This window comes from Phoxinus phoxinus (assembly GCF_949152265.1).
Source record: "Phoxinus phoxinus genome assembly, chromosome: 1".
Classification (NCBI taxonomy): domain Eukaryota; kingdom Metazoa; phylum Chordata; class Actinopteri; order Cypriniformes; family Leuciscidae; genus Phoxinus; species Phoxinus phoxinus.
In genome coordinates this window covers 23,966,653-23,980,839 of record NC_136876.1, presented here as the reverse complement: position 1 = coordinate 23,980,839, position 14,187 = coordinate 23,966,653, and the positions used below count along the sequence as shown (strand labels likewise).

Genomic DNA, 14,187 nt, shown 5'->3' with positions numbered 1-14,187 from the left:
ATCAATGAATCGGCTGAACCGTTTAACAAGATCTCTCTGAGCGATTCTTTAATGTATTGGACTGAATAGCTCAAATCACCGGACTGAGAACCGTCTCTTTCGGCCACTTCCGATTCGTAATGAACAACATTAGCCTACATGAGTGAGCTCATAGCAAGAGCATTGGGACCGAGAAGAATAGAAATATGTTTATGATTTGAATGACATTTAATCAACGCCCATACGAATTTTTTTTTAATAAATATGGTTTTATCAAAACGTGCAAAACTTTTTTTTGCTAAAAGATGTGCATGTTTTTATGATACTGAAAATTATACGTAGTTTCTACATTATTTTGTTTTTCGAGCTGAATTAAGCCTGCAAACAAACTGAACTGTCTAGGACAGATGCGATTTCATTGAACCCCCTTATAAAACTCAACCACTGTTAACAATATGACGTTTTAGCACGTTAAATGCCAAGCTGGGGCATCAGGGGCAACGTGATGGTACAATTACGTAAAGAATCACTGTGCTCTGAATATGTCCTTTTAAACGAACTGTTTGAAAGAATCGATTCGTGGAAATGAATCGGACTTCCCAGCAACTACTCTCTCGCACTTCTAACCGCCCGTTTCCGGTGTTGTTTCCCTGATGAGAGAGTCGTTTATGCAAGGAAATGTAAGGTAAGGTAAATGTACAATAGTTTGCTATAGTCGTCTATAAGGCCTGTGCGAACATTGATAGGTGAATTATTAGTTTAGATGTGCAAAAGGTCTAATATGAGCGCTGCGTTACGGGGGTGGGGCTATAAAATATAAAGACGGTTAGCGAGCGCGAGGACTGCTGGTGATAGGGCATGATCGGTACGCGTGACTCGAGTCGAGCTGTCTTGGGCTGAGTCTGAGGAATATAACCATAACGCGGGAAAAAACGGTATATAGAAAACCTGTAAATATAGGCTAAGGCAATGACAATTGTGCTCAGCCTCTGATAAGTCCTGGAAATCCATAAAATCCTAAAAGTAATGGAAACATGGAAATTGAGGCTATTTAATGAATGTGCAAATGTCTTATAATTCTGACGACCATGAGAGTTTATTGTCAGAAAGTTAACCTTCAAATATAGGCATATTTAGATATGCCTATATTTGAAGGTTAACTTTCTGACAATAAAATATATATATAATTATTAAAAAAATATATATATAGCCTATATATAATTTTTTATATAAATTGGCAACTATATAAACTTCTATAATGGGAGTTTCACTCCCTCATAGGCCGTTTTAATAACTTGGACGTTTTGTGGGCGTGTAGCCTAGTTTAAAATGTCACACAATAGCCTAATTATAATGCAAATATAATACAACAATAATGGCAAGAGGTAAATCTTTCTATGTAGGCTATATAGCACGTAGGCGTGCTTGAGTTTAAATGGATTCAGTTGCGAGCTCAGCACTTTTAGCCGGCTCAGGAGAGCGTGGCTCTGGGAAACGGCCAGATCTGGGAAAAAGATCCACTTATGGCGACCCCTATTTCTCCTGTCCCCTGTCTTTTGAGGACGGAGAAAAAATATGTCCGAGGACAAGTGAGACTGCCTGACGTGAACGCGGACCCAGGTTGAACACGCACGCAGCTTTGAGATGGACGCAAACTGTGATTAAAAGGCAGCGGATATGTTTTGCGGTTTAGACGAGATGATAAAGAGCATGATTCTTGAATACATTATATCTGCAGGGTCGTTCTTTACGTGCTTTAATTAAAACGGGTGCAGTTGCATTAGCTCACACGCTAATTAAATGAGTGATTAATTGAGTCGCATTCAGTAGGTCATTATTGCCCCCTGCTGGTTAAACTATATAACTACATTCACAGGTATAGAGGTTGATTATTATTGTTCGACTTGGCCGAGTGAACGGTAGACAAGCACATAGTATAGGCTTATGGTTGAATTTTTAAATTACATTTTAAGGTAAGGATCGAATCAAATAGCAAACATGCCAGCTTTTGAGTTTAACAATACAAATATCAGCTGCAGTATGTGAGAGTGAGTGAATGCTGGTCAATACTATTGTAAAAAACACTTTTCTCTTTTTGCAAGAAAGCTACTAAGAAGAGTTAATAGGCTCAAACACAGTTTCCATTCAGGTGCAGCAAATATACAACCTACACTGGCAGAACTCCGTCCTGGCAGGATGAAAACACAGATTCGGCATATTCTCTCTCTCTCTGAGGTGGGGGGTCCGGGGAATCAGAGGGCATATAGATTTAGTCTCCTTCACCCAGAGTGTATATTATAAGGCATATTAAATAAAAAGTAAACTTTGCATCTGTTCATCATTATTTGAAATTCTCAAATGCAGCAATCTCTTTCAATCTAAATATTAAGCATGTGCATGCATTTACACATACACTCCCCTATTAATAAATAGCAGTTAATTAAATAGCACTGTTTAATGCCACATATGAATGGGGCTCATGAAAAATGGTAAATGGTAAATGGACTGCATTTATATAGCGCTTTCACAGACCCAATGGCCACCAAAGCGCTTTACAATATTGCCTCACATTCACCCATTCACTCACTCATTCATACACCGACGGCGGTGTCAGCCATGCAAGGCGATCCAGCTCGTCGGGAGCAGCTGGGGTTAGGTGTCTTGCTCAAGGACACCTCGACACTTGGTCAAGTGGAACCAGGGATTGAACCACCAACCTTCCGGTTTGTAGACAATCTACATGAACCACTGAGCCACTGTCGCCCCAAAGATATTAATATGCATAATGCAACAAATCCATACTGCTAGTGTTACTAGCAGTATGGATGATAGCAGCTATGTGTTTGAGTATTTTGGTTAAAGAAAAACCTCTTTAAATAATTCTTATGTCTTTATAATCAAACAATCAGTTTCTCAGAGTAGCCAATATAACAGCTTTATTTAAGAATGGAATTTGTCTCTGCAAAACATATTCAGTGTTAAATTATTTGTTTCTACAATGCTTATGGTGCATTGCAATATGATGCATAATTGTAATGTGATGCATAATTGTGGAGAAAAAAATATACCGTAACATTTACAATTATACAGTTACTCCGTTATTTTATATTATCATGGAAAATGACATGAATAGAGCAGAATCAATATCTTAAAAAGATATGGAAGCAAAAGAACAAAATAGCAAGGATTGTTATTAATGGCACATCCTTTATGTAAGCTGGGAGAATATTTCTCTGTAGTCACCACGTTTTGCTGCTTTTAAAAGAGATTATAGATTAAATTTCAGAATGAGTACAGGTTTACATAGAGCTTGTCAGGAATGACATGTACTTGAACAAAGGCCATAATGCTGTATCATGGAATAGGAACAAACAAAGAATAAAGTAACAGTGCAAATAAAAATCCTGTTTTTGCCTCTTTGCATAAAGACAACACAAATTAAACCAATGTATTGTGTCTCTCGGATGTATTATGGAGTCACCGGTCTCCATAAAAATGCAATTCTTTGAAAGTAGAAACACCATTACTGCAAACCTAACAAACAACAGGACGTATAATTAAAGAACCTTGACGAAAGGTCAAAGCACAACGTCCGATGCGGGGTCTCTATCTCTCTGTTTTTAACCTTTACAGCAGAATGGCTGGGGTAATGACGGCTAGACAGAGAGATAAACACTCAGTAATTACCATTTGCTTAAAGGCAGATGAGATTCATTCAGGAAGAATGACCTTTAAATATCCACTGAAACATGATCACTTCATTTTGTTCCACTGGGTCTGAGATAAAATGCCCCTACAGGGCAATTATACAGGGGCATTTATTACAGGGACACCTTGTAAAAGCCAGTTCTGATTTCAATAACTGTAGTTCTGGTCATCTTTTTTTTTATTAGTTCAGATGTTATGGTAGCTGAACATACAGCGTGGTGACACTACTGTTCAAAAGCTTGGGGTTGGTGTGATTTAAAAAAAAAGTAAAAAAAAAAAAAAAAAGTACAAACTGAACATTTGATTCAAAATTTGAAGCTGAAGACTTTCTCATCAAAAATGAATTGTACAATAGAGAGAGTGTGTGTGTGTGTGAGTACACTATAAATTGAGAGTAGCAGGAAGGATACACAGACTGGGAAACAAACTCAGACTGACAGATGTTTAAAAAGTAGTTAAACAATGAAGAAACATTATTTTCCATCATATTTCTGTTTGAAGCGCTACCTTGCATGACAACACAACAGATCAGTGAATTGAACAAAATTATAAATATCTTTATATATGTGCATGTATGAATGTCTCTCTCTACATATAAGATTCACCATCTAATTGTTACAATTATAGTGCAAGATTTGCTTGATATCTAAGTATATATATATATATATATGTATATGTATATTTATATATATATATATATATATATATTTATCTTCTTCCATTCACTTCCCATTAGAAATCCAATAAAAGTCAAATATTTTTCAGTAAAACATTAAAATACAGTATATTTATATAAACCAGAAGCTAAAATGGACATTATAGACCTGCATGCACAAACTTATCATCTGACCATAAATGATAATTCTGTACCAATCCAGATTTGAAGTTTATGTTCAACACGAGTTTTGGCAGCTTTAAAGTACTGCTTATCAATACTACTGTAAAGTTTACTTCCCTTCACACTCATTTCAAAAGATCAAGATTTCACTGGCCATATGCTATGCTAATATGGTAACAGATCAAAATACATTTCACGTTTACTAACACCAGTGGACACAGCAATACAAGTGAAAGTCATGGCCAAAAGTCTGCAATTAAACATATTGAAAAACTTTTATATAACCTTTATATTAACCTTCTTTGACAAAGGCCAAAAAAGCGAAAAACTCCTGTTATTGGTCTTGAATGCCTCATGCTCTTGTAATAGAAGACAAAAAAAAAAAAAAAAACTTACATCTTAACCATTTAAAAAAAGAATGAGTTCAATTCAGTATTATCAATGTTGATATGAGAATGAAAAGTTAACTTTCTAGCGCGTTTGCACGCTTGTGGCTATGCCAGTAAAAACTGAAAAGAAAAGAATTGGCTCGAAGACAGAAAAGGGCTTCAGCACCTAAGCACATTATATACATGACAATTCCCTATGTAAATAACTAAAAAAACAATAAAACGTTGGAAACCTAAGCATTTCGGCAGGTGTCCATATCTGAGATTGCTGAGGCTGCAAACCCTTCTCTCATGGGTGAGGGATGATCGGAGCTCAACTCCATGTCCAGAGTGAGGGATTCTGGGTGGGGGACAGAAACACTATTAAACAGAAGTATTATGAGATATTAAAATGTCTGAAAAAAACAGAAGAAAAAAATCTTCAGTATGCATTAACACCATGTTGTAATTACCATAATTACAAAATCTCAACCTGTAAAATGCGCTAACATCCTCGTAAAGCACATGATTACAACTTGTAGGCTGGGAATTTTCGGAGAGCTCCTATTTGTGCCACGTGACCACAGTAGATTCATTTAGGCTTTGATAGTGTCGGCATAAAAATGCTGAATTCCCAGTCCGAGAACGTCACTTGTCGTCAACTCGAAATTATGGTAATTACGACAAGGCGTTAACGTGCAGCACATGTGCAGAAAGCTGTTGAAAGGAGTCATGTGACTCACCGAGCGGTCCCGGATTGGCCTCCGTGGCTTCATTGTGCATGAGAGAGTCGAGTGTACGAGGGGACATCGGGAACAAATCACTTGTGTTGCCAGAGTTAGTCCTGCAGAAGAAAGGCAGCGTACATTAGACATGACACACAGGCAATCATTACGTCTACCATCACATATAGACGTCATGATTTAGAAAGATCTGAAAGGTCATTGACCACATCATCAGTTAACCTTCACTCCAATATTCACATGTATCATAAACACACACATACCCACACTCAAAGTCACACACATCACTTGCGTAATATTAGGTAACTTAAAGGGATTGTTCACCCAAAAAAAAAATGAAACCTCATGTCGTTCCAAACCTGAATTACTTTTTTAATACTGTGGAAAATAAAATATATTTTGAGAAATATGTCTTTTTGTCCATCCAATGGAAGCCAATGGGCTCCACCGTTGTCATGGGGTTGGAACCACATAAAGGTGAGCAAATGATGGAATTTTCTTTTTAGGGTGAACTATACCTTTAAGAGATTTTTGACAACTCAGTCAGGTGTTAGAGGCAGTGGATTCAACACAGCGCACTGAAAATGTACAGTACTACATAGTTGACGAGCTGTGATGTAATATGAATCTGGAGTTGTAGTTGTTGCTTGTCCACTTTTATTTCCCCGTCCTTTTCACCTGAGCCGTAAATGCCGTGATTGATCACTCTATATTAGAACATACTATACTAACATTACATTTTTGCCATTCATATGTTTGAAAAAAAAAAAAAAAAAACATTTTTGGTGAATACATGGCTACTTTATAATGGCCATTGATAGAGGAACATGATTTATGCTTTTCATAGGTGGCTGAATTTACTCAATAAATACTGACATACTGTATATCATAGCCTACTTAAAATCTGACCTCTTCTATGGTGTTCTGCTCGGCTACCCATTGAAGCATCAAGTCTTAACCTGGCCAATGGTTTACCAGAGGGCAAAGTTCACCCATGCCTATTTGTTAACACTACAAACAGCTCATACGGGCAGTTTGTTTTGGTAAAGCTGCATTTCTACACCATTTCCTGCTTGTGTTGAGACAAGAGAACAAGCACAAAACCTCTGAACCTGAAGTCTGCACTTAAAACACTAGCAGAGGTGCAGAAGTCTGATCCAACGGCAATGGAAAAGGCAAGAGTTCATACTTGTGGGTAAGTCATGAACTCACAAACGATACACCAAACTAATCAAATGTTAAACTGTAGTATTTTCAGATCACTCAAGACATTTAGTTGTTGATCATGTCTAGTATGTCAGGTTGATGGGAAATTAAACCAGGCGTTGTTAATATCATGGGATCGATACTTGATGCGTGTATTTTCTGTCTAGACGAGATCTCAAACAAAAGTTATACTAAAAACACTTTTTTTGCTCTAATTTTGGTTTAACCAAGTGTAATTTAAAACAAAAGGTGGTCAATTTTCACATCAAATGTTATATAAATATACCAGTCCTGAGATGCATGCTGCCCAAGAACAAAATCATCTGTCTTAAAAAACATTAGGCACATATTATATTTTCAAAAAGTGCTACGTTCTGCTCATATTGCAAGTATGAGAAAGGGTATAAAAGTTGTGAGGGAGATTTACAGTATTTTTACACTAAACCATTGTAGCCATATTAGACTTTGTTAGTGTTTTTCCAGAAACACTTTCTCACGCCAATACCATTACCAGGACCAATCCGGAGAACTCGCTGTCAAAGATAAAAGAGCACTAAAACTTGTTTTGCTTCCTGGATCATGAAGCCCTGACTATCTTACAACATCCCGAGCAAACGCTAGATGATGTGGTCATCTATTACCACACAAGGAAAGAACATTGAAATTTTAACTGTACCAACATTCAGACTTAGCACCATGGGGGCTAGAGCCTACAGCCGTTCTGCCCCACGTCTCTGGAACTCTCTCCCACTTCACATTCGCCAATTGGACTCTCCATGAATTCAAATCACAACTTAAAACACATCTGTTTAGATTAGCTTATCCTACATACATTTTATCATTCCAATTCAACTTACTGGACTTAATGGTTTTTAGCATCAAGATCGTACATATTCATTTGATTTTACTATTGATATTATTGTTGAGCTTGTATTAATGTCTTGTTTATTTTTTCTGTAAGGTGTCCTTGGTTGTCTTGAAAGGCGCCATCAAATAAAATTTATTATAATTATTATTATTATTAACATCTCCAAATTTCATTTGTTCAGATTTTGACTGCTTCTTTAACCTGGAGTCTCATAAAATGTGAGTTTGCTAATAGAGATGTAACCCATTGGGGAAGTTATGTCAGTTATTGTTGAATTCACCTATCCTGAAAAAAAGGTGAATAATCTCTGGATGCGGAGCACAAAAGAGTGCAGATAATATTCTTGCAGATGCTGAGGTTTGGTTAGCATGGTCCAGTTAGCCTCTGTTGGTAGATGAGATATCACAACTAACTTTCTCCATTGACACCCATTCAGAAGTAGCAAGCAATGCATGTTTTTTTTGCAAGCAAAACATAAATCACAAATAATAGAATTAATGTTAAATAATGTGATAAAACTCTCCAGATGGTCCTGTGGCCAGCAACATAGTCACAGGTATTATAGACCTCACTGGTTCAGAAATTCAATGTGATGATGTGAAATAAACCGTGACAACAGTTATGAGTGGATGTGCTACATCTAGTGAGGTCATTTGTGTGGTTGTTCCTCAGTATCATTGTCTTCTCTATCAACAGCCTCACTGTTACTTTGACTGATATTTTGGGTTGAAATGGTGTTTTCATCATATTGGGGATACATAGAAATTTTCTGTGGACACGGCCATAATAAGAGTCAGATGTGTGACATGAGTCTCGGAGACATCATTGTTAAACATACTGAGGGACCAAACCATTTATACATCACATAAAATGCAACACTCCATTCATAGCACTGTCCTCTAAGGGGGTAAAAAGAAAAAAATGGAAGATGGGGAAAAGAAATGAACATGGGAGAGAAGGTAAACACTTTTTTAGTGAAAATATTTTACATACTGATACAGAAGAGAGAAAAAAATCCCTTGTCTACAGCAGAACTAGTTCACCAACACAAAACTGAGATTCAGAGACATGAACAACAGCCATTCCAGCCTTTTAACTTGTGCAAAAGTACCAGTGACATCCAGACCTCTTGTTATAAAGGGATGAAGTGAGTAAAACAGAAACCCTTGGTCAAGCTCTAGAGATGTTAAAAGGAATGATCTATGTTAGCAGACAACTACAGGAGTGTGTTTGACCACAAACGTTCACGTCTCATACACACACATAGAGCAGCTCCCTAGTGCCTACCCAGGGAAGCCGTTCCCAAGCAGCTCACTGTCCGGGAAGTCCATGAAGACAGAAGGACACCTATGGAGAGAGGTCAGTTTATAGCCTGCCTAACACACACACACACACACGCGTACATACATGACCTCCAGTAAATCCAACCCCTCTATAAAGACAGAAAGCATTTGTGATTCAAGTAAGACTGAGTTTGAAGCCGCTTTTATTCCATCCAAATGTTTTTCTTGTAGCCAAGCATGTTACCTAACATGGCATGTACATGTTGATGTATTACAGTTTATATACCATGTCCATTAACCATTGCTCTCATTATCTTAAAGTCAACATAAAAAAAAAAAACATTCAAAAATCTGGTGCCATTTCAGAGGCAGAGCAAGTTATATTTTGAAAGTCTAATATGGATATAAATATAAATATAGGAATATGAACGATTACAAAAAACAAACATTATTTGGAATAATCTACACTGAAAACAAGGAATGGTTGAAAATATCGTCCAGGAACGCATATTAAGGTAAATAGCGTAAATTGTTATTTCATGTTAACAGTGAAAATGTATTTCTTCATTTAGATTTTTTTTCATTAGATTTCTACATTATTCTTTTAAATGTATTAAATTTAAAAACTAAGTCCTGAAATCACATGGCTACAAAGTGTTTCCACAACAGTTCACCTCAAGTTGTGCGCTTAATACATGTTAATGACAACAGTAAGCCTGAACCTCCTTTAATTAGCGGTTTTGCTGATCATGTGCTTTTTAAAGCATGGTTTCTCTCTCTTTCTGTCTTCTTGTGCAAGATTGTGGTTTAAAGGGTGGTGTGAAGGGTCCTTGGAGGATTCAGTAGTGGCTACATCCCAAATCCATGTTGAAAAGAAAACTGAGAGGAGTACTTTGCATGTGCTCCTGCCTGAAGAGTCACCAGAGATTTCAAAGTTTACAAGAGGACAGAGAGAGAAAACAGAGACCATCATTCACACACATACTGAGGTGAGGAAGAAAGGAAAGCTACTTACGGGGTGACACAGATGAACTTGGTCTTCAGGTAGGGCTGAATTACTAAAAGAAAAAAAAACAATCGCAGCGTTATTAAACAGGGAGAGTGAATGGGATTTTTTTGATGACTAGGAAGTTCAAAAGAAAATAAATAACTATGTAAAAGCCTTCACTGTCACTTTTGATCCATTTAATGTGTCCTTCATGAATACAAGTATTTCATTTCGTACACTACCATTAAACACAAATTAGGATCAAAATAACCAAAGAATAAAATCCTGCTTTTGCATTCTCTCTTCCCTTATTCTTAGGCGATTTCCTCAAAGGGAGAAAGTTTCTGGTAAACCACACCCTTTCAGTGCACTTCCAATACAAAAATAGTCTCCAAGATAAATGACAATGAAATGAGACACACTTTTGCCAAGCAACAGACAGATGTTATTCTATTCCCGCAAAGGACACTCACCACATCCAGGGTCAGGGAATTCAGTATCAGGCTGGGCCTCGGGGCGGCAGTACTTGCCAAACGCCTCCTCTTTGGGGATATCGGGGTAGAGGTAGACCAGCGGCGAGACGAGGATGTTGGTGGCATCCATGATCTTGTAGCCCATGATGATCTCAGCGAAAGACATGCTGTTGAGCTGCTGCTTAGTGTACGGTTCAACTGACTGGATCTGGGTCTTACCTGCACATACAGGAGCACAAATGCCTCACATATTCAACTATACTACAGAAAAATTAAATAAAGTAAAAACATTTATGAATTAAAGTATACAACTTTTATTTCAACATTGACTTGGTACCGAAGTACTGACACTTTTGACGTGTACATGGAAATGCATTCACCATTGATGTCCTTCTCAACCCAGGTGAAGGTAATTCCTCCCTCTTTGCTGCTTTCACTGAAGCGTAGCAGGAATGTCCCAGGAGGCTTTGGACTCAGGATTGCCCTCTCTCTTTCTTTACTGATGAAGCCCATAATATACCTGACGCACACAAGAGCTTGATGTAACCACCCAAGCAGTGATTGATGTAATGAACTATAAATACCGCATGGACGCACACAATGAGTGCAGCAGGAGTTCTCACCCTTCATTCCATAGAGCCAAAATATATTTCTTCACTAGGTCAATAATGTTGTCTAGCCACACCCAGAATGAGAAACCTTTTCCTGCCATGTTCTCCTGGGAATCACAAACAGAAACAGAACAGCAATGTTTACGCTCTGATTTGAACTAAAATTAACTCAGGACAGGGAACAAAAAGTTGTTATAGAAACATACTTTGCAGAACTTGGCCCATGTGATTTGGCAACCGGAGTAGTTTACACAAGGACCTAGACAAAAATCAGAAATGCGTAATTAAACAGATGCACAAAGAATGTTAAAATATATACTGTATACACACACAAAGAGAGAATGAGAAAAATAGTTTTGGGTCAGTAAGATATAGTAAGATATTATATTTTTTTATAATAATAAGAAATGTTTCTTGTGCATCAAATCATCATATTAGAATGATTTCTGAAGGATCATGTGACACTGAAGACTAGAGGTAATGATGCTGAAAATTCAGCTTTGACATCACAGGAATAAATTAGATTATAAAATATATTAAAATAGAAAAAAGTTATTTTATTGATATAATATTACAAAATATCACTATTTTACTGTATTTTTGATCAAATAAATACAGCCTAGGTGAACATAAGAGACGTATTTCTAAAACATTGACAAATCTTGCCGACCCCAAACCTTTGATCTGTTGTGCATGTTCAGAGGAATATTTCAGCCATTTAAAATCATGTGATCAATAATACAGAAACCACTGATATTTTATAAATATATAAAAGTTTCATATAAAAGTATGAAAGTTTCTTTCTTTTTTTGTCAAAATCCTCCAGCATATTTATTCATTTATTGTTTATTTATTTAAATAACACACACACATACCCAAAAGTTTCTCTGCAAGTGTGGTGAGCTGCTCAATTGTAAGTCCTCTTTTAGTTGTGGATGAAAACTGCCAGCTGAGCACCTCAGCCACCTGATCCCACGTTCCCACTGGAGGTTTGGTGAAGAAATTCACATTCTGTGAAAAAAAAGGAGGGAAAAGAAAATCATTCTTAGTCGCTTATACTGAAAAACCTCTTGTGCTAACAGTAAGCATGTCTTGCTGTGGATCCATTTCAAACCTTGGGATGGTTGGTCAGCATGTTGTACCACAGGATGGACGCCCATGCATTTGGCATTTGACAGATATTAGAGATGACCACCACTGGGAGAGAGTGCGTCTGGACAGAGATAAGACATTTATTTATAATTAAGAATAACAAATCCTGCTATCTTTGTACAGCACGCTCTGTTAGAAATCTGATTAGTGCAAATAGAGACCTGAGGTTGAATAATTAAGCAAACTGAGCTGAACGGCTTAAATGATCTCGTTTTAATTAACGTGTGTAGGTATGTTACGTGACCCTATTGTGTCCATCCACAGAAAAGGAATGATTTTGCTTGTACTCTTATCAACTCATAATAAGGATCTAGGCAGCGCTGTGTGCGGTTATGGGTTTGATAAGAGACAGATTACCCAAGAACACGCTGCCTGGCAACACATTAATATCCTCCTACTGCTGGCACCATGGCAACAGCCTATTACAATGACCTTATTGGCTTTCAATACACTGAATCAATCACCAGTAGCAGTGTGATTGACTTAATCAGTAATGAGGGTTTAATAATATTATCATCTTTGATTTGATATACAGCTCAACAGGACAGCATCTTTGTGATAGGAATCCTGTCACGATAAGACATGTTTGGCATTTTATTTTCCTCTCAATTCTTGATAAAAATGAAAGAGTCATTTTTAGATGAACTAATCCAGTGCTGCCACCAGAAGTGTTTATGTGTAGTTTTTCACCTCAAGGTCGATCTTTAGTCCTTGGTGGTAGACCTCTGTCTCGAATGTGATCAGGTGAAGTTCTTCAGTCACTATCAGAGACGCCTGTAGTTCAGAGGGCAAAGCTTAGGTGCTTTCACTGACTTCATCAATAGAAGCCCTAAATCCAATACAAATACTTACGTCACTGTTGGTTCGGCCTCCGTTGCCACATCTCTGCTCTCGTAGAGTCTGAAAGACAGAAGAACAAGTCAGGACTATAATGCATTTCAAGCAACATACAGTCAACAGCTGATCCAGTCTTCTTGAAGCTTGTATGGCACATTCAATTACAGTGCTATGCATAAGTTTAGACACCCATGCTAAAGTTGACTAAAAAGAGGAATAAAAAATCATCTTTTGGAGATTGAACTTAATGCCTTAATTAAAAAAAATAGGAAAAATCTAACCTTTAAGGACACCAATTTTCTTTGTGAATGAATAATGTATCGTAAATAAATAAATGTTCTTCCTTAAAATACAGGGTGCATAAGTTTGGACACCCCTATGTTAAATTCCCATAGAGGCAGGCAGATTTTTATTTTTAAAGGCCAGTTACTATATGGATCCAGGATACTCTGCATCCTGATAAAGTTCCCTTGGCCTCTGGAATTAAAATATCCCCACATCATCACACACCCTTCACCATACCTGGAGATTGGCATGGAGTACTTTCCATAAGATCATCTCTCAATGCAAATCAAACCAGCTATTAGGCTAACTGAAATAAAACCATGCCAATCTCTAGGTATGGTGAAGGGTATGTGATGATGTGGGGCTATTTTAATTCCAGAGGCCAAGGGAACTTTATCAGGATGCAGAGTATCCTGGATCCATGAAGTAACTGGCCTTTAAAAATTAAAATCTGCCTCCCTCTATGGGAATTTAACATAGGGGTGTCCAAACTTATGCACCCTGTATTTTAAGGAAGAACATTTATTTATTTACGATACATTATTCATTCACAAAGAAAATTGGTGTCCTTAAAGGTTAGATTTTTCCTATTTTTTTAAAATTAAGGCATTAAGTTCAATTTCCAAAAGATGATTTTTTATTCCTCTTTTTAGTCAACTTTAGCATGGGTGTCTAAACTTATGCATAGCACTGTAATTATATTTTATATTACAAAATTTTGTTGAGGCACTTTATGTCCCAGAAGTTGATTCTTATGAAAGAGCATATTTTAACTATGATTATCTAAAGAAAGAGTGAAATAAGCCGTTTATTGAGTGTGAAAATAATTTTTTATTGCTCACGCAAAT

At 37.0% G+C, this 14,187-nt stretch overlaps 1 protein-coding gene across 5 annotated transcripts in view; it reads right to left on the bottom strand.

Annotated features, from left to right (window-relative positions):
• Positions 1 to 4,358: 4,358 nt before the first annotated feature.
• The window catches only part of stat3 (signal transducer and activator of transcription 3 (acute-phase response factor)), a 39,589-nt gene continuing 29,760 nt past the window's right edge, over positions 4,359 to 14,187 (bottom strand). For 2 of the 5 annotated variants that reach the window (XM_079624069.1, XM_079624068.1), the window contains exons 13-24: positions 13,070 to 13,117; positions 12,908 to 12,991; positions 12,180 to 12,278; positions 11,941 to 12,076; positions 11,272 to 11,324; positions 11,078 to 11,172; positions 10,835 to 10,974; positions 10,455 to 10,673; positions 10,009 to 10,051; positions 8,998 to 9,057; positions 5,637 to 5,737; positions 4,359 to 5,254 (exon numbers count right to left, since the gene is read on the bottom strand). In XM_079624069.1, the coding sequence (XP_079480195.1) occupies positions 5,148 to 5,254; positions 5,637 to 5,737; positions 8,998 to 9,057; positions 10,009 to 10,051; positions 10,455 to 10,673; positions 10,835 to 10,974; positions 11,078 to 11,172; positions 11,272 to 11,324; positions 11,941 to 12,076; positions 12,180 to 12,278; positions 12,908 to 12,991; positions 13,070 to 13,117 (1,185 nt within the window). In that variant the 3' untranslated portion in view covers positions 4,359 to 5,147. Of the gene's footprint in view, positions 5,255 to 5,636; positions 5,738 to 8,997; positions 9,058 to 9,167; positions 9,903 to 10,008; positions 10,052 to 10,454; positions 10,674 to 10,834; positions 10,975 to 11,077; positions 11,173 to 11,271; positions 11,325 to 11,940; positions 12,077 to 12,179; positions 12,279 to 12,907; positions 12,992 to 13,069; positions 13,118 to 14,187 lie in introns of those variants that run through there. The other 3 variants (XM_079624072.1, XM_079624071.1, XM_079624070.1) reach the window with 2 other exon arrangements.